This window comes from Lichenostomus cassidix, chromosome Z (genome assembly GCF_008360975.1).
Source record: "Lichenostomus cassidix isolate B80296 chromosome Z, HeHo_3.0, whole genome shotgun sequence".
NCBI classification, from domain to species: Eukaryota; Metazoa; Chordata; class Aves; order Passeriformes; family Meliphagidae; genus Lichenostomus; species Lichenostomus cassidix.
The window spans coordinates 22,936,734-22,957,399 of NC_139511.1; the positions used below are offsets into that span (position 1 = coordinate 22,936,734).

Here is a 20,666-nt window from a genome sequence, read left to right on the forward strand (position 1 = left end):
GCTGTTTTGGGCACAAAGCAGCATCTTTACAAAGGTCCTACTTACCAGCATTACAATAGCATAAGGTGGAAAATATCAGCAGTCATGTACCAATAGCAGTAAATGTCTCTTCATGACTGATCACAACAGCTGGCATGAAATTAAGAGCAAAAATAAGAAAAAAGTAAAGGAGGGTGGAGTGAAATGGTGCCATGGATGTTTCACAGTGCAAACGAGGCAAAATGTGTTAGAGGAGGGCATGACTGGAAAACCCACAGCTCCTTCAGGGAATGTCATGCTGATAGGAGCTTGCACTCTGCCTGCAGGGTGTATATACCAAGGCGGCTGCCAACAGCAGACCTGAGAACTGCAGGCAGCCAGGGAGCCCAGCCACAACTGAGGCCAATTATAAATGAGGGAGAAATCATTTAGACAGTTGGTGGTGTCCATCTGGCGCTTAGTGACTAACCAGCCAGGCCTTTGGCTAGTCATCTTGACAGCCTGCACTTCCAACTGGCCTTGTCTAGTGGTAGTCGTGATGCAGTCAATGCCATTCCAGCACCCAGAATACTGCTGTTGCTCTCAGTTTCTATGCCATGTTTCAAATAAGGCCTTTTTAGTTTAATTTTATTTTCAGTCTGTCCATTTCAAAGCGCTGGGACAATTTTCTTGATTTTGAACTGTCACAATAATGTGGTTACCCTTTAAGCCTTGAGTTAGAGACACACTTCAACATGTGCTTACACCCAGCTATTAATCTATTCAAACCACTGGAACTACATACACACCTACAGTTTAATATCTGTTTCTCTCTCTTGTTTAAATTCAAGGCTTTCAATACTGCTCTTTCACCTACTGCCTGATCACTTCAACTATAAACATTCATAGATGAAGCCACTTCAAAAAATAAAGCTGGAAAACTGTTCATAACTATGTGCCAAATGAGGTGGATATCACAGGAGACAAGCTTTCAAAAGCACCTTCATCCCATTTTCAAGAGCACCTTTACCACTTTTAAGCTTTTTTTATGCATCTCAGAAGGCACCTAGTGACATCTTATGCAACCTGCAACTGGCCATCAATTTCTTAACTTCCCATGTCATGAGGGTGTGCACACTTGCATGCATGATGTAAACTGGAAAATTACCCCCAGCCTTCTCAATACTATGGACATCCATGAAGTCTTTGCCCTTGGTCTCACGTTTTATACAAAGTGAATTAATATGATCTGTCAAGCACTGTAAACCCGAGCAGACCTTCACAGTGGTCTCACATTTATTATTGCTCTTTCTTACAAGAACTTACTTACAAAACACATTTTGAGTGTCTTGTTCAAATACCAACATAAAAAACATAGTAGGCACAGAAAAGAGACAAGGGAGTCAATTGTACAGGTAAGACCAAGAATGTTCATGTTCATGGTTTTCAGCTGAGGTTTTCTCCAGTCCAGGATCCTTGAGCGTTAAGACTACTGAGAGATTCAAAACCTGACAAAATGAACCATTTAGACTTTAGGAAATCCCTGTGAAACTTTAGTCTCTTTTCTCAAGTTACTTAGCAGAAATTTCCAGAGATGTGACATGGACCACCTCCCCTTGCTATCCCATCCCTCAATACCCCCATTCCAGGCACAGAGGTGGTTTGCACAGTCAAGGAGACCTGTATGAGGAAGATTCTTCATAGTCCTGGGATGTGCTGAAACCACAGAAGTTAAACTAGCTTCTCATGACCAGCCAGCCCTGGGATCATATCCGGGAGCCCATCAGGCTATGCTTGGCTTTCTTCAGCTTGCTGTAGAGAGTAGTGAACCAACTGCAAGGTAATTTTTTAGAAAGTAGAGGGTACCACTCTGCTAGGTGCTTTGAGGTTCTTCTGTTCGGCATTTACCCTTAGAAAGGCAGTCCTGTGCCACCTCTCTCCTATGATCAGTGGTCAGCTTGAGGTCAGCCATTAAACATAGACCTTGGCATCATTGTAAAGGTTCTCCTAAAAAGAAAGAAATCCTTTTATAACCAGTCTTGTTCCACGGATACTCTACTGGCTGGTTCTTGCTCCATTGAACCAAATCAGCTCAGATGTCTGCTTTGTCCTGATCCTGAAGCTCTGCAGTTCTTGGGAAGTCCAGGGTCAAGAATTTCACCCCTCTGAGACCCACGCAGGCAGGAAGTCATCAGCTGACTCCTACCACAAACATGCAGTGCAAAGTCAAGACAAACTTTTCAGCATTCCACAATTAAAACTGTACTTCATTCCAAGTTTTCATGAGCCAGTAAAGGGGACTAGAAAGGCATTGTCACATTATTAAATACACTCTCCTGTTTTGTTTTTTATTTAATGTGCACTCCAGCACTGTGAAGGTTCAGATAGCAATGACTCAGGTCTGGCTGATGTTAGGTAATGCAGAGCAAAGAGCTGGAAAAGGGAGCCTCAACTAATACCAAAGCAATTTTTCCCACTCATTTCTTCATTCACACAGCTCTGTAGCTGGCTCTATTCGCCACTACAGCTCAGCAACAATGTCACACTTGAAAGGATCTGCAGAATTATAGATGCTGTCCTAGGACAAAGTCAATCTTACAATTTCTCCACAGCACATGAACTCCAAAGATGAGCTCATGATTACCTGAGCAGTTGTGGGTGTCTAGGAACTGGTTTGCTGTGATTTCCAGTTGAGACTGGAACAGCACCCAAGGGAGTGCAGCATCCAGGTCTTTTTTCCTTCACACGGCAGACAGACACATGTGAGAGGCATGTGATGAAATAAAAAATTAATCATGAAATTCAGAGAGCTAAAAAATTAGAAACAGGCATTGTGTCTGGAAGGCCAGGATAGTTATAGCTACTCTGGTTCTCTAGTAATGTAGTGGAGTTAGATCACTGTAGATGAAATCCTGTGCCCTTGAAAAGTGAAAGTCAGGCTCTGGATGGCAGAGATAAAACTACTGCCATGATTTCTAGCACATTGCCAGCATTACCACAGCACCCTATATGGATCCCAGCATGCTGTGGACTTGCTGCTTCCACCCACTTTCTGCTTTTCCAGGGGTGGTAAGCAAAGTCTTGAGCTAAAATTCATTCATCATTTCATGGTGTTTCGTTCTTGTTCAGCTGAGCACAGCCAATGGGTAAAAGAACTTTGCTTTGCTCACTAAGATGCAGTTACCACCACAGCTCCACCTTCCCTGCACTTGTATGCCGGAAATTAGTCCTGGGAGTTTGTGAAAGGAATGGCACAGAGCTCTCCATGTGCCCAAGAGGACCGGAGGCCTCCCCTGCCGGTAGCAGCAGCACCACCCAGCAGCCCAGTGAACACTCAAAGAAAATGACAAGAACAATAGCAGGAAATGTCTAAGGGTGGAAACAACAAACTGAACACAGCCCAAGTTTCTGGGGGCTTCCTGATTGGCTTGATTTGCCTCAGCAGGAGCACTTTGGATAACCTTGGAGCTACCCCACCAGGGGAAAACCTCTCCCCAGTGAGGCCACGTTTGTTCCAGTGGCTTTGTGGGACATGGGGATATTTGCTACCCAACACAAATAAATGAACTTACACATCATAAAGGAACTAAGGTAGATCAGATGGATGAAGCAGGATCAGAACACTGCAGTCATCATGCTCAGGGTGGCAGCAGCTTGGTACATCCCTCATTGCTCCCAGTGTAAAGTCTGTCAGTTCCCATGGAGTATGTTCCTTCCCTTGCATCAACTTTCACCCTGGAAAAATTAACTGTGAGCTCCTGTAAGTGAATGACAGCAGAGGACAAATTTGTGAAGCACAGATCCAAGAAACTGTTTGTATCACGAAACAAACAAAACAAGTTATGGCTCCTGCTGGGTGTTCCCCTTCCTGCCCTGCTGCTCTTTTTCTGTCCCTATTGGCAAGCAGTGCAGGGGAATGGATTTGTGTATTTGTGAGGGTCATGTAATACGGGAAATTTTTAAAGGGACCTAATAAAGTTCAGTGCCTCATACATACGGAGTGTCATCTGCACATACAATCTAGTTCCTTTGTCAAGGACTACTGAGGGCATTTACAGGTTCAGGCAATCATGACTAAAGCACAACACAAAAGGCAAGGGAAGGTATGTTCAAAAAAGTCAAAGGGAGGCATATATGATCTCTTTAAGTTGCAGCTTTTTATGGTAGTTGTGCTTTAATAGTCACAGGACAGCAGAATAATCCCACCATTATAAAACTGATTTGGTTTTCATCTTTTCAACCTGAAATTTCTGGGGTTTATTTTCATTTTTAGTACAATTCTCAGACTAAATTCAGCCATTCACATGGTGTACCTCAGGTCAGAATGCAGGATACTGGGAAACTTTTTGCACCAAGTAGGCTTGTAAGCACCATGTTCCTTGAAACAGCCCATTTTAAGCCACCACAACAGGGAGCAAATAGATAATCTCATTTGCGCCAGAACTCCATTACAAAGTTCATGCAGTGCTTAGCAGCAAATATGAGTCAAGTCAAACCAAAATCATGGAAATCTTACATGTGAGTATAATTAATAATAGCAGCCAAGACATGTACTAAGGATAAGCATAGACTGATGTATGATTGGGCTGTATGGTATCGGCAAAATGTGTTGGATCAAGATGGGGAAATGGAGGCAAGATGACTTGTTGGAGATTACAGCAAGGATAAAATTAGATAGCTATAGTGCATGATTGCTGTTTTTGTCAACACGGCTTTTCTGGTTAATAATTGTAATATCTTTTCATTGCCATATGAAAGAATCACTTGCATGTGCTTTTATACTGCTAAAAGTTAAATGTGGCAGGGGCAGAGAGGGACTCCAAATAGCCCAAATGGGACTTATGCTAGGAATGAAATCCTGGTTCCCAGCAGTCAGGAACATGCTGCCACTGACTTTGGATGCAGCCAGTGCTCTGCCTCAACAGAAAAAGACTCAGTGGACGTCTGAGTGGAAATAACCTGTGCAGGAATTTAAGGAAGAAAAGAAGGAGGGGAAAGGGGAGAAACGGGAGGGGAAGCAGAAAGGGAAAGACAGTATCTACCAGGAAAAAGCTTGTCTTTCACTCTAGGTGTGCTCTTGAGTTCTGCCAGACATAATTCTTATACTGTCCCATTTGCCCCTGCCCTTCACTGCAGCAGCCCATGGGGTGGCTTAGAAGAATTGCTCTCTGCAGGATTTGCTATGCATGACCCTTGTCAGCTCCCTGGGAAGAGCAGCTGGGACCACAGAGAGCACCTCCCCAAGTCTCACAGGGAGACAAAATAGATAGTTGAGGAAAAAGCTGCAGAGACCTGAGGTCCAGGCAGAATACAACATGCCCTTTCCAGCCCTAGCTAATGTTACCTTTGAACCCAGTCTCCCGTGTGTTTTGCTCTTTAATACAGCACTGTCTGCTCTCTGAGCTTGCAGGATTTTATGGCATTTCTGCTGTAGCCCGTTCAGAAACACCCATAATTTTCAGTTCAGGATAGAAAATGAACAGCTGACACCTGCCTGAATTTTCTACAGTGGACAGCACTTGTCCTGGAAGTTACAGGGCCCATCTACCAGTAACTTGCTGTGAGGTTATCCTCATGACCATTCCACTGCAATCCAGGAGGTGTAAACTTGGTGTCACAGAATCACAGAATCATAGAATTCTTTTGGTTGGAAAAACCCTCTAAGATTATTGAGTCCAACCATTAACCCTGGCCCTGCCATGTCTAGCATTAAAAAATGTCACTAAGCACCACATCTATACTCCAGGGGTGGTGCTTCCACCACTTCTGTGGTCAGCCTGTTCCAATGCTTGGCAACCCCTTCACTGAAGAATTTTTTCCTAATAGCCAATCTAACCCCCCCGCCCCTCGGCATGACTTCAGGACATTTCCTTTTGCCTTGTCACTTGTTACCTGGGAGAAGAAGCTGACCTCCATTATAACCTCCCTTCAGGTAATTGTATAGAGCAATAAAATCTCCCCTGAGCTTCTAGACTCTTCTCCAGCTTCCTGGCCCTTCCCTGGATATGCTCCAGTAATTCAAAGTCTTTCTTGGAGTGAGGCCCCCAAAACTCAATGCAAAACTCACTGGTGGCCTCATCAGTGTCAAGTACAGGGGGAAGGCACTGCCCTGGGCCTGCTGGTTGTGCTATTCTTGATACAAGCCAGGCTGCCATTAGCTATCTTGGCCACCTGGGCACACTACTGGCTCCTGTTCAGATGGCTGCTGACCAGCACCCCCAGTTATTTTTCTGTGGGACAACTTTGCCTCGTTCTTGTTCCATCCTGAGCACCCCATGAGTCTTAGCATCTCATTTCTCATCTGGCACTGTAAATCAGAGACAAAAAGTGTGTATTGCCAGTTTGTACATGGGAGGCTGAAATCTCTTCAGAGCAGATACTTTTAGATTTGGTTTTTTGTTTAACTTCTGTTCACTGAAAAAGATGGTGGAGATTTTCCAGGCTTTCTGCCTTCCTTGTAAACGCTTTTAGGTAACTGAACGTGCATCTCCAGTATACCAATGTGTACAGGAATTGCACAAAAACATCCTCCTTCCTTGGCAGCTTGCACTGTGGGTGCTGCATAAGGTCATGCACTCATTTTTGTTGTACATCTGCGCTAACCCTGGGTAACTGCAGCAGCCAGCACTGCTGCACGATGGGAGAATGAGCACTCAGCCGTCATCCCCCAATTGCTCTCCCTCTATTTCCTGGATCTCTCCCAAGATATAAATAACACAATCCACTGTACAGCTGAACTGCTGGCATCTGTTGCTAAACCTAAACGAATTTCATGTGCATAGCTGTGATGTGCCAACAAGCTGTTTTTCACAGGGCTGGCCACACCTGTGTTGCTTTTCTGGTCTCTGGGTGCATGCTGTTGTGTACAGGGACTTTGTGCCGGGAAAACAGCACATGCTTCTTCACTGGGACCACACCCTGTAACACATGTCCTGACTCCAGGTCCCACCACAGTTGTGGCCTTTTTGGCCATTGCCTGTACTCAAAGTGTCCAGCCAGTCCCCTGAAGTACACCTCAAACTAGGAGCAAAGCACATTGTGATGAGGGAGGGGATTTTATCACCAAATACCACACTGATATGTTTGTTGCTTGTATTCTTGTGTGTCCTCAGACATTCCAGGACATCTGTCCTGGTGCTTTTTCTGCCAGTTTTACTTAAAGCCATGGGAAAGCAGGTTTCTGCCAGATTCAGTGTCTTTCCTGAGTTGTTACACCTTCACCTTTCAGTTGCAAAGTACAGCATGTGTCCTCTCTCAAATGGCTATTTTATCTTCCTTGCCTTTCTTCTACCATCTCAGTGAATACCAAATGATGAACCACTGATGATGCACCTCTGTACTTGCAGTGTAAGTTCTGTCCGTTTTCTGATGTAACTACCTGTCTGTCCAGAAGAGCTGCATGTCTGGTTTTGTGCAGGCCAATCATGTTATATCAGTTGTGATTCTTACTTTGTTTGCTTTATTTTAACATTTTGGACACTGGGTCATGAAGCTCCAGAAGCAGGAGACCTGGATCTCCTGGGAGGGAAGAAGAAATTTATAACAATGGTGAAGAGGAGAGAGAAAACCCAGCTTCGCCAGGAAGAGCCTAAATAACTGTTTTCATCTTACCTGTCTAGGCCAAGAAACCAGAACATTTGTGCCATTTATTATAAACACAAGTACTCCAGAGGCTGGATGATTCAGAAGCCAGATGCTACCAGAACAGATTAAACCATCAGGGTCTTTACTTGCCTGCTCAGGGACTTGATCAGATCTGCCAGGTCTTGTCTGGAGCCTGGTCAGGAGCATAAACAGGAGCTTTCAGATCCACGTACTCTGTTATAAGCACACAGGGAGAAAATAAGTAGAGTCTTTGCTCTTTCACCTCTTTGATCACTGGCCACTGGACTGGGTTCAGAACAGAGCTTTTTTTTTAAAGTTTTTTTCCCCTCCATTCCCAAAGGAGGGTCAAGCCATGTGCTTCTCTGCTGTAAGGGCAAGCATCCAAGGCATAGTGATTCACTGATTTCCAGTCAGTGATCTGCCATCTCCTGAGTCAGTGGGAAGTTTTTAAGGTTGCAATCTCACCCGGGCTGGAGACATCTCCCATTCGAAGAAGACTGGAAGAACTTGGCTTAGAAAGGTTTACACTGGTAAAAGTCCAAAAACAATTTTGGGCTGTAAATGCCATGAGGGCAAAACGTCTTGTGTTAAAGTGATATGAGGAAATCATACTAGGCTGACATAACATCTTAAGGAGAGGAAAAGCAGATCATGAAAAAGTGGTTTCAGTTATAGGAAGGGTCACACCAGAGTGCTGAAGGTCCCCATATTTGGGAGATCTAATGCTGCAAGATCAGGCAATCCACTCAGGCAATCCAATCTGGCAATCCAATCAGGCAAAATCAGGCAAGAGGCGGGCAAAAGTTAATATGCAAACCATGTTGGTTTGACAAGGAAAGGGATTAAATCACATAACTCGTCAATTCCAAGTCAAAGAATTACATTGACACTAAGCATTCTGCATCCAGAGCAGACAACATTGTAACAGATAATTCAAGGTAATGATGGTTGTGTTTTCCACCTCATCATGCTTAACTCAAGAAGTCCGGTGGCCAATGCTTGACTTGCCTGCCTTAGTTGGTCTAAGATGACATGGATTAACCTCATCCTACAGCAGGCAGATGCAGGATATCATTATACTGTTCTCTCTGTGTATGTGTGCTTACACATTTACTTCAGACAGCAAAGTGAATTGTAGAGCTGTACTTCTCTTCCCAAGTTCCTCAGCTGGTACTGGGATGCAACTTTTTCCAGGTGGAGGGAATTGTTTCCCTTCTCATGTATTCAGCATGATTCATGTGGACTACTAGAGCAACTTGTTCAGAGTCATGCTTGAATCTCATATTCACGCACTGGTTGTTTATAATAGATTCCCAGTTTTTCAAGTCACAGAGGTTTTGCACTTTCAAAGATGTTAATTGCATTTGCTGCTCTTGAATTTCAACTGCTCTGTGTAAACAACAGCCTGTTGGAAATCATAAGATGTGTCCTGCCAGCTTTCCTCTTTGAGAGTGAACTGTTCAAAAAAGGATGAGCACTGCAAGAAGACTAAACTAAGAAGCATTGAATTACTCAGCTCTGGAATCCCATTTCAACCTGTAACAGACCTGAAATCAAGCAGCTTTTTTGCCATCAGCACCGGCTGCATATCAATACAGAGTGACATCCACAAATGGTCCAGCTGGCTTCAGCACAACTGCTGGTGTTTGCTAAGAAAACTAAGCCAATGTGTAAACTAAACCAAGGATTATTCAGTGATTTCCTCCTCCCCTACAGCAGACAAAGAGTGCTGTTCACAGCTGTGGCATGTAGATTTCAGCTCCAGTTTCTTAGGCTCATTGGCTTACAGACAGGTTGCTGGTGCATGGCAGTCGATACAGGTAATAGGAAGTGTGTCAAGGGCTGAGGGGCTGGAGTGGGATCCAGTTATGCTGGTTTAAAAGACTTCCATGTCTTTTAGGGGGACCCTTTGCCCTTGCAAGTTCATTTTCCAAGGTTGTGCTGAACCTGGGTGAGCTAACAGGTGCCCTACTGCCCCAAAAAGAAATGCAAATGAGAGGCCCATGGAGTGAAGCATTTTTGCCAGTGCACTTTTGCAGGGGAAGGCACTGTACTTCCAGAAGGGTGGACCCAACATGAAAAGTTTCTGTTTCTGGTTTTGCTGTGTGGTCAAAAGCTACCTGAGGGCAAAATCCTTGAGACAGACATGAGTTTTAACAGAGATCAGTTTCATCCCTTTAGGCAAGCCCCGTTATCCCTCAACTTGGTGTTTAATTGTCTATTCAGTAACTACCACGGGTTTGTTGCAGTGTTTTGCTTGTGACTCTGCCAATTTAATACCAGCTGTAACACCTCAGGATGTTCAGCTCTGAGAGTCTAATTACTGTCTTATTTGTGGCTTTTATATCAATTTGATTTATGGTGTCAGTCAAGCAATAGCAAAATAATCAGTTAAAGTTGAACCATCCCCCGCTCTAGTTATGCATCCGCCACCTTTTCCCTTCAAGTTTTCACTCTGATTAGGTCTTTCCTGTTTTTCTCTTAAGTTCTGAATACTTGTATACTTTCCTTATTAGTGTTGATGAATGTTCTTTTTTCCACTGACATGCCAGTGTGTGTGCTGCAGACATAATTTTTATTACACTCCTGTTTTCACTGCAGAAATTGCATGAGTATTTCTCAGGTACAACCCAGAATGTATAGTTAGCACAGGCTAAAGAAACTGGTCCATAAACCTGCAGCTGTTATCCCTGTTTATAATGCTGTTAACATCCTGCACTGAAAAACAAAACCCTGCGAAGCCAAATGTAGATATATCTAGAAGTCATGTGTCTGCTAGAGTTAATTAGCTGGATAGAGAAGGCTGTTTTCTTCAGGCGTAGTTCTGCTGACTTAGGATTTGTGTGTTCCTGTTGCAAAGCAGTATGACTCTGCATCAGCATCTGCATTCCCTCTGTGAATGCCCTACAGGACCATGCTCAGGGTCTCACCTGGGGTTGAGGAAAGGCAGATCAGGCGAGAACAGCTTCAGCTTTTCAGCAGAGAAGAAAATGACAGGCCAGGTTTGTGGGTTTCAACATAATAGCACGGGAAACAGAAGAAACCGAGGAAATCCTTCACCTAGACAAAGTGCATTCAACACCTTCAGGCTGGAGCACAAAACAGAGTCCTGTATCTAGACAAGATGTTTGCTGGGTACTGAGTGCTAAATGGAGATGCACATGTACACATACCACAGTCCAAAACCTCACCTTCTGCATCTTCACCTCTTACATCTCCCTGTTTAACTCCCCTTTTTGTCATCTAAATTGCAGTATTCTGTCCTACCTGACAGCTCCTGTGTTCTGTATCCCTGCATCGCCACAGGAGAATTCGTCTGCTGTTTATGGCTCTGCTCTTCTCAGAAGCTGCACTGGTTGCTTTGTCCACACCCATGTAGGTGCCCAGTTAGTTCAAAACCCCACCAAACACAAAGGCCAGAGCTCCTTTATCAGTCTAGTACATCTCCTTACCCTGAAGTACTAAAGGGTTCTGGTCTGGCTTTTGCAGGGCGTGATAGCTACAGACTGTGAAAGAGGAGGCCTGTAAGTAGCCTTAATTTTTTTTTTTTCCCCCATCATTCAGGAGTTTCAGGACCCAACTGGAAGAAGCCATGATTATCCTGGCCTGACTATAGCTGACCCTGCTTTGTGCAGGAGATTGGGCTAGAGACCTCCCAAAGCAGTTTCCAGTCTTAATTATCCTACAAGCCTTTAATCTGACTAACCAAGGAGTCAGGGTCTCTCAAACGACAGTAAAATGCTGTCCAAAAGGCATCATGCCTTCAGCTGTTTGTGGTTCCTTCCTCCTCATAGCAGAGCAGCACTCTGCTATGTTAACCTGAGAAGAGTCAGTTAGCTTCCTAGGTTGCATGGACAGCTCTTCTCAGCCCCCCTCAAAATTCTCTTACACTCTCAGGTGCTTATGGCAGCCATCCATTAGAGAAAGCTGCAGGATGGGCAAGCAACAAGGCAGGCTTGGCTTTCTGAACGATGAAATTTCCCATTTGTTTCTGTGGTATTTGGGAAAATAGGATTCTAATGCATTTACTGAAACAAAACTTCTGCCCATGCCACAGAAACCCCAGACTCCCTGACCCAATTTTCTTCTTAAATAAACAATTTACCAAATCTCAGTCATCAGATAACTGCCTGAGCCAATGAAGTAGAAATACTAACAGTCTATTTTAAACCACTTCTGCCTCATCTGAATCTGCATTTTCATTCTTAATTTTCTTCCCTACAACACGTCAGATATTGTACTTGTTTATGTAACTGGTTTTGTTGCTGTGCCCATCTTTCAAAGGCCAGCCTGAAGTCTGCTAAGAAGTCTCCTAAGGCACAAGGGAATTACAAGGTTTCCTTGCCAGGTGTCAAATGACAATTAAGGCATATCCTTTTTAAACTGGTCTAGAAGAACAGGACATTATTCGATATTTAACAGGCTTACACAGGAAGAATGTAAGTACTTTGTATATATATGTGCATGTACATGTGCACTCTGAATGGATTTATTACTGTTCAAGCCATTACATAGCACATTGCTCAAAACAGATGTGATACAAGTGCATTTATTTTTCAGACCAAATTTACATGACTCTTTTTTATGTTGTTATCAAAAAAGCAGTCAGTTCTTACCACTGAGCAGTTCTGATTATATCAAACTCACTAAAAAACAAACTATGCAAAGCAAATTTCACCTTGCATGATTGAAATTTTTGCATTGTTGGACTATTTGTAAGAAGAAAGCCCAAAGAAGCGGTGAAGACTCTGGGTCCAAATTTTCCAGCAAGGTCTGGGGTGCCCAAGGGGTCTTCTCAAGAGTATATACAACAGTTCACATGGAAATTCTGCCTTTAAGTATTTCTGTTACCTCAGCAGAAATGCCTCAGCCTTTAGGCCTAGAGAGCAGAAATAAGAGTGATTTAAAACTGAGTAGCAATGTGAAAAGCAACCTCCATGGATACCAATTTCAGGTATACGACCCCTGTGCCGTGTAACAGGTACATTCTGATGAATGTCTGTACTTCTCTTGCAATTTTTCTGCATTCTATGCAGAGCCTGGGAGACTCTCAGTCTGCATGTACTGATTTCAGAGAGGAAAAGGAAATTCGCCTCCATAGGATGAGTTTTGTGCATTCTTATTCAGTGTTACACAGAAGATCTCTTTTCCTATCAGCTGGTTTCTAAATCCTGGTAGCTCTGTCTCCATCCTTTTCCTCTGTAGCAAGTTGTTGTCAGTATCACTTCTAAAGAAAGTAAAGAAGGGTTTCAGGGAAAAAAAAAACAACAAAAACAACAAAAATCAGAACAACTAGATGTCTTGTCAAAACAGAGTAATGTAATGTCTCATCTGCCCAACTCATTTCAATGGTGAGGGATGGCTGGCATGAAGGAAGCACAAACTGAGGAAGTGACCCAGAAGGGGTAAAAACTAAAGAGTAAGCAGTCACAAAGTAAGAAAATATCAATTGAATCAGCTGCTACCTGTGCATCTGCAAGTTCACGTGTGCACGTGTTAAAAGCAAACTTTCTCTGCGAGACCAAACAGTTGATGACAAACCTTCTCCAACTTTGAGCTGGTGTACAAAAAAATGGTGACTTATGATGACCCCAAATTACAAGTTTACTTGCTTACAACCTTGTATCAAATGAGTTGCCTCATACCACATATACTCAGAGTTTTCATTGTCATAAAATATTAACTAATGTCCAGCTCATTTGAAAGAAAAAGGATTTCTTTCTTTCCCTGTATTTTATTGTTGCTGAATTCTACACACTCCCATTTTTCAGTCTCTTCCTCCATCGTATAGCAAGCAAAATGTAAAAGGTTACAGAATATGCATCTTGAAAATGCTGCTTAGTGACTCACTGGGGAAGAAGTGAAATACACCAGTAAATCCTGACTCGCCCAGGTCCACAATTTATTTTCACCAGGCAGCACAGCAGAATACTTCATACATCTTTTACAGCAAGGTACTAATGTACGTGGATCTACAAATCATTTCCAGGGACAGAGAAGGAAAAGAAGCCATCTACCTATTGACTTCCAAGTTCTTCAACTTAGCAAGAGTGTGGCAAATGTCTAACCTAATTCTTAACAAATGAATTTTCACTTCACTAGGTATCTTTAAAAAATCAAGATTAAAAAGTTAAGATAGAAAAATATATTTTGAAAACTTTCTCCCTGAATTACAACATGAGGGCAAAAATTCATCTTGTATCAAATTGTTCCATTGCAGCAGAATAAAATATTTATTTTCCATTTTTTTGCATTTTTTATGTTTTTATATTATTTTGGAGGAAAGATTAAGTGGATTGAAGCAGTACTTTCCAACAGTTCATTTTAAAATCATTGCAATTAAGCCATTTCAACTTAGTGATGAGGGTGTTACCTTTAAAAGAGAGAAATGGCAGTTCAACAAATCACCATGAATCTGAGACTATTAAGTATTCACATACTTCAGGAGAGAAAAATCTGCCTTTTTCCATCTGCAACGGCTTGAACCTGTGATACTTTTCCCTCCCTCTAATGAAAAGCATTATCAACAAGTGCCACAAATCTGTCATCATCATACCATTAAAAAGTGAGGAAGAATTTTCCAGGTGGATGCCTAAAGTTAGACCCCTGTATTTATATTTAAACACAAGAATTTCACAAGGAACTCAACCTGTCAGGTCTGTCAAATAAGCAATTCCTCCTTCTATCCTTCCTGCATCACCTTCTTGCTCGCTGCCGTGTGACTGAACAAGCAGTAGTGGAGTCCTGAGATGAGCAGGGCTCAGAAGGAGCAAAAATGTGTCCTTTAGCATGGGTCAGTGTCTTGATCGTTCACTTGAAAAGTGGTGACAGAAAGGCAGCAGCAAGCAGCCATGGGTAAGGAAAGTACTACAAAGCAGTGCTGAAATGGCACATTGAAGAAAATGTGGTTCAACAAGCTGTGAGCAGCTACAGATCTTTCTGTAGACAGAGCAAGTTTTAAGTAACTATCCCTGTCCAGATGTGTTCATCTTGGCTTATTTTATATATACTTTTTCTTTCTTTTTTTTCTTTTTTTTTTCTTTTTTTTATAAGTGAAAAAATAAAGATAGGCACATACATAAAAGGAGGAGGGTGGGGGAAAAGAGGGAATATTCCTGCATCTACATAAATCATGTCAATAAAAGGAGGTTAGAGTTAAAGTAATGGAGAATCTAAGCTCTATAAAAGTGTATCCCAAATCATAACCAACACATCGTAAGGCGTGAGGTCTCAGCCAATGGGCCTCCACAAGAGAAATGAGAGTGCTGAGTGCTTACTGCCCAGCAGAGTAAGTTTATTTTCTGAACTGTCAATGTATTTTATTACCCAAAATCTCTGGGACTCCAGTGTCATGCAATAACAGTAGAAAGCACAGATAGATATCCCAGAGGGGAGTGGGCAAGTGTGGGTTCAAGAGAAACTCCTAACACAACTGGTTGACTGCCAGCTTCCAACTATTATTTTCAGTTTCATTTTCTGGAGTACAGAAATATTAGAAGACACTTATTCCTCTAAATAATGCTGCATATTTATAGTTATATCCTGCACTGTGATTTCTAAAATGAAAGTAAATGTCAGAGATGTTACGGGAATTGTGGTGAAGGGATACTGAAGTTTATTTTTAGTTAATCTGTATATGCTTTTGCAGAAGTAGTTACGATAATCACTGCTTTTCTCATAGATAGATCTGTCTGTTTTACAAGTAATTCATGTGCTCTTCATGTGCTAGGAAATCAGTTGTGAATAATAAGAGCCAAAGTTGTTTCTGATGGCATTTGAAATGCCAGTTAATACTTAGGAAATTCTCTCATTGAACTAAACTTTTACATTTTATTTTTGTGTGTATGTGCATGTCTGTATGTCTTCCACAGACTGGAACAAGAAATACAGAAATTAGAAAGCGAAGAATCACAAATATCTGCCAAAGAACAAATAATTTTGGAGAAACTAAAGGAGACTGAGAAATCCTTTGACAACTTGCAAAAGGTATTAAAAAAAAAAAGACACTTGGGCACAGATTGAAACCAAAGTGTACTCTTAGCACCATTTGGAAGCAGCAGTTAGAATTCATGCACATAAGGAAAGACTGAGGGCCATTGCAGAGCATGTAGCTCAGTATGAACAAGACTAGAAAAGACATAGAGGCATCAGGCCTGTTTTGGTTGGGTTATTTGGGTTTCCCCTTCCATCCCAGCTTTTTTTGAAGAGCGTTTTCAGAGGCCATTTCCCTAGCTTATCTGCAAGGAAACCATGTGAGTTTTCAGGCCCCCTGAAAGATGTCAGCAAGATCCTGAGAGGTATTTCAAACCTCCCTGCTCTCAGGGCATCCAGAGATGGCAGCATTTGCCACAAATGCCAAATTAGAACATTACAGCCTGCAACAACAAGCAGAGCTCTTCATCTGGTTACACCATGTTCCTCTCCCCCAGGCTATGATGGCACCTAAATCCAGGAGCAGCAGCCATGGTTACCCATTGAAAAATTACAAAGGACTATACAAGCAAGCCTAGCATAAAAATCAAAATGTAAAGCAAATTAAACCCAAAATATAAAAGTTTTAACCAAACATCCTATTTTTTCCCTTCACAGAGTTTCTCCCACCAGGATGGTGGTAAGTGCCTTTTCATTATTGTACAGGTTTGGGTTTAACAGGAGTTGTTACTATAGCTTTGTTGTAAAGGTTTAAAGTGTGAGGTTTCTTTCTTTCATTGTATGTTTCTGATTTATTGCTAGAGCCATTACCTTTTTCTTTTGTACTTCTATAATGCAAGCACAAATGTCACTATTGTGGTAAAACAGTATTGCTTTGGCAGAGTTCCACCTCTTCTTATGCTTACACAAAGGGAAAGAACAGCATGAATAACTTAAAGTAGACATCGTACAATTTCTGTGTTATTGACCCCTTTCACCATGTGGTAGCCCTGCACTGCAGACTCCTTCTCACCTCTCTGTGGTCAATCTTTTCCATTGTATGTGCTCATGGTCTGTTCATAAACAGTTAAACTCTGTGAGGACTATTCCTAATATAGAGGAACAGCTATTAAAAATAGATTACTTCACTGATGAACAATATTCTCCACATGATGATTCTTGAAGAAGGAAAACCTCACTTGGTTGGATGAGGGTACAGTAATTCCTAGCTCATTAACTCAGGGTCATATGAAGTGTGATCAATCTAAATACTGAGCTATAAATGTAGGTGTCTGATGAGCAAATAATATGCATGGTTCCCAGGAAGCTAGACAGACCCTTGTAGTGTCCCCCCAGGACCCTTAGGACCTTAGGAAGGATGTGATGCTAGAGCATCTGCAGATAAATATGTGCACCAGATACTCATTCTCAGTACACGTCTTTGAACTGACAAAATACTGAGGTTAAGATTAGCTCCTCCAGCTGCTGTCAAAGCCATGCCCAACTGAATTGTGAATATAAATGAGGAATATGTAGGATGATCCCAGCACCGAACACTGGAACACAGTGGAAGTTACTATGTAGTATTTAAGTTGACTTGGAGCTGTCTTTTTAAGGTGATTAATGTTACTTTCGAAGGAGATTTTCTTTTTAAGTCAAAGATCTAGTTCAGAAATTTTCACTTCTGCTAGCAATATAATCCAAATTTATTGTTCAACACTATTGTTGAAAAAAATTTCCAGCTAGTATGTTCCATGGTAAGCACTTAGTCTTCCTTCCCTTTGGAGGGTTTGAACTTGGCTACCACAAAGTGGTGATGGCAAATATTTTGTACCTATGCAGAGTTCCACCATGGTCATTAGTAAGTTTCCAAAACAGGAATGGTGCCTGCAGGAATTAGCAACAAAAGTGATCAGGAGCCTCTATGGCTCCTGCCAGGTGCAGCCTGCCTCTTCATGTGTGTTGTAATAACAAGGGAACCAAAGGAAGTCCCAGCTGATGATTATGAAGTGGTAGTTTCCCTGAAGGTATGTAGCAATGTAGTATTTCACTGGATTCAAAAGGAGCCCTCATGCTCTCCAGATTTTGCCTGCTTTCAGTGGATCTCTTCCTCACAGACTGAGCCAGAATTAAGGACAGCTTGTCATTTCTGAAGGGTAGCAGAACTGCAAAACTATGACAAAGATAGCAACTCATGTGCAAGCAAAGGGAGCGGCGGGTACAACTAAGTGAATTGGTCCCTCTTCTCTTCTAGACCACCGGCTTTGTATATCTTGTCTCTTCCTTCTGGCAACTGGTGCTTGTGGGCTGAAGTGGGCCAGGTCATCCCCTAGGTAGTGCTGTCTTGTGGTTCTCTATGGATGACTGAGGCTGCAGGCTGTCCTTTTAGCCCTCCCACTGTGGGCACAATGCAGCCCTGCATCTTTACATGGTGCAAGCTGAGCTGCTCCTCCATATTTTGTCTGGCAATGGTCTGAGAGGGTAGCTGATTGGAGCAAGGAGAAAACATGTATATAGCTGTGAGCTCTTTGGTACCATAGATTTTTTCACCTCCTTCAAAACCATATAGAACTCGCTTTGTTGCAGCAGATCAGGCATCTGTCTGCAAACCATGTATGACACATGCTGCAGAAGAAAAGGGTAGGAGCCTCTGGATAACACCGGAAGGGTGTTTAAAATACAGATATAAATCAACACCGATCTGTTGGAGCAATTTCTTCTGTTGCTGCCACATACAGAAGATGCCCAAGTCCATACATTTCATGTTTGTTTGTTCTGTGTCCCGTTATTGTAAATGCAGCAATGGCACAGAAACTTACTTACCTCACCACTGTGTTCCTCTGTACAATTTTGTGCTGTCTGTATGGTGGCAACTGAGCTTTTGAACATGCAGGAAGCACAACTAGAAGGTGTTCAGAGTCCAGAGAGCTCGAAGCAAAGGCTGTAAGGGAAGGCAAGAAGTGGTGGAGAGCACCAGTGGCTGATCAAGTGATGCTCTGTGTCCTTCCCAGCCTTTCCAGAAAAAGAGCTGTGTTTGGCAAAGAGCGTTTCTGAGCTTGAAATCATTCAGGCACAATTAACACAAATTCCAGCGTACAAACACACTGCCTTCATAAATCACCGTGTGAGAGAAAGTGGAGCAGAAATGCTGAGGAGGGGAGCTGTGGCCCTGTCACCTTCAGTTGTGACTGCCAGCTCTGTGGCAGCTTGCAGCTGACAGGCTCTCCATTAAACAAGGTCTGAGATGATGCTAGGAATTACATCATTTGCTGGTGCTCAGGTCTGCAGTCAAAACCAGGCATGCTGCAGTGCTCTGCTGCATGTACATCATGAACAAATGGAAAGGAGAGAGCTCTAGTTCCATGTGTGTATGTATATGTCTCAGTGTGTATACAAGATAAAAAGCACATGAAGATCTGATGTAACTCCTTCGTCTACTGGAGTAAATTGAGGGATAAATTCATACTCTGCGATATTTGGCCATTTGCATGTGAACTATATGCTGCTATTTCAGCCAACATACAGAAGCCACAATACAGTAACTAAACAGTTTGCACAAACCTCTGCTTGATTTGTGTATGTATTAGCATATATTTGACAAAGATGTGGTCTAGGAAACCTGACCTTGATTGTTTAGTACCCAGAACATTTCTTAGAGACTCTTCTGGTTTTCTTCCCTCTGATCTTGACCAGCTGTGCAGCCCAACAGCAAAACAAACCAGCATGCCCTCACAGGAGTCAAGTGCAGCTCTTTGAAGAGTGCTTTCCACATGTCCTGTAAAAATTCATCGGTGATTGGTTTTCAGTTGTAGGCCTTTCATAACTTTTTAATTCAGTCTCCATCTATATCTGCCACAATTACAGCTCCTCTGGCTACCAGTGTAAAAACCATTTATCACCACCCCTGGAGTGTGACATGTGAGTCAATTTCCTACCCATCTCATGGACCACTCAATCAGTGTTTGCCAGGAGAATGCTGTGGGAAACTGTGTCAAAAGCTTTGCTGAAGTCTAAATAAATGTCATTCACTGTTCTCCCCATGTCAATGCTGATATTATGTTTTAGAAGGTGATGTTTTAGTCTGTTGTGATTTAGTTGTGATTTGTCCTTGGTAGAACCATTATGGCTTTTCCCAGTCACCTGCTTCATTTGGTTTGTGATGGTTTCTAGGAAGACTCCTTCTGGCACTTTCCCAGCGGACAAAGTAAGACCATTGTGCTTCCAGTTTCCTGGTCTATTCCTGGGGATACATGTAACATTTTCCCTCTTCTAGTCATCAGGAACACCCCCTGATCTCTGTGGCTTTCAAATATTGAAGACAGCCTTCTTACAAAAATGTCAGGCACTTTTCTTAACATCCTGAGTGTGAATTTAAGTGGGTTGAACACTTGCAGACCACTCCTTCCTCCACTCTTGATCTTGTGACCTGGGGTCCAGCTGCGTCAGTGAACACAAGAGACAAAGAAGATACTGAGAAATCTGCCTTGTCACCATTGTTAGCGACTAGCTTCCCTGCAGTCCTTAAGGAGCAATCTTCTGGCTTTCCTTCGCCTAACTGCTCACAAATACTGAAGAACCCTTTCTTCTTGACATTTTTTTTCCAACTTTAGTCCTACCTGATCCTTAGCCTTCCTAACTGCATTTCTACATCCCCCTAGCAAGGTGCTTGTAGTCCTCAGTGGGTAACTAGCTGCCTTTCCACAGTCTGTATGCTTCTTTTTCTGCTTTCAATTACACCTGACAGTTCAGTGTTAAGCCAGGTTAGTCTTTTGTTTAGGCTTCTTCCTTTGCCTTTGTAAAGAATAGATTGTTCTGATGCTTTCAGCAGGCACTTTCAAATAACTCCAAGCACTCACAAATGCCTTTGACTTTCATGGATGCTTCCAATGGAATCTCCCACAGGTAGGCTCTTAGCATATTGAAGTTGTCTCTTCAAAAATTTAGGGTCTTCATCCTACAACTGGTCTTTGGTGTTCTAAGCAGGACTTTAAACTCCACCATTTTTGCTCACTGTTTCCAAGGTACCATTGGTAGTTAGGCTCCCAGTGTAAGTCAAGTAAGTAGTCTCAGTTTGCAAGCAGTAAATCTAGCAATGTGCTACTCCTAGTCAGCATGTCCAGCATCTATCGGAACAAGGAGTCCTTAACACATTCCAGGAACCTGATAGATGGCATGGCCACTCTTTTTATCTT

The 20,666-nt window shown here is 42.5% G+C and overlaps 1 protein-coding gene across 4 annotated transcripts in view; it reads left to right on the forward strand.

Annotated features, from left to right (window-relative positions):
- The window catches only part of PALM2AKAP2 (PALM2 and AKAP2 fusion), a 265,831-nt gene that overhangs the window by 91,820 nt on the left and 153,345 nt on the right, over positions 1 to 20,666 (forward strand). For all 4 annotated transcript variants that reach the window (XM_085042460.1, XM_085042461.1, XM_085042464.1 and 1 more), the window contains exons 4-5: positions 15,435 to 15,549; positions 16,153 to 16,174. In XM_085042460.1, the coding sequence (XP_084898586.1) occupies positions 15,435 to 15,549; positions 16,153 to 16,174 (137 nt within the window). The remainder of the gene's footprint in view (positions 1 to 15,434; positions 15,550 to 16,152; positions 16,175 to 20,666) is intronic.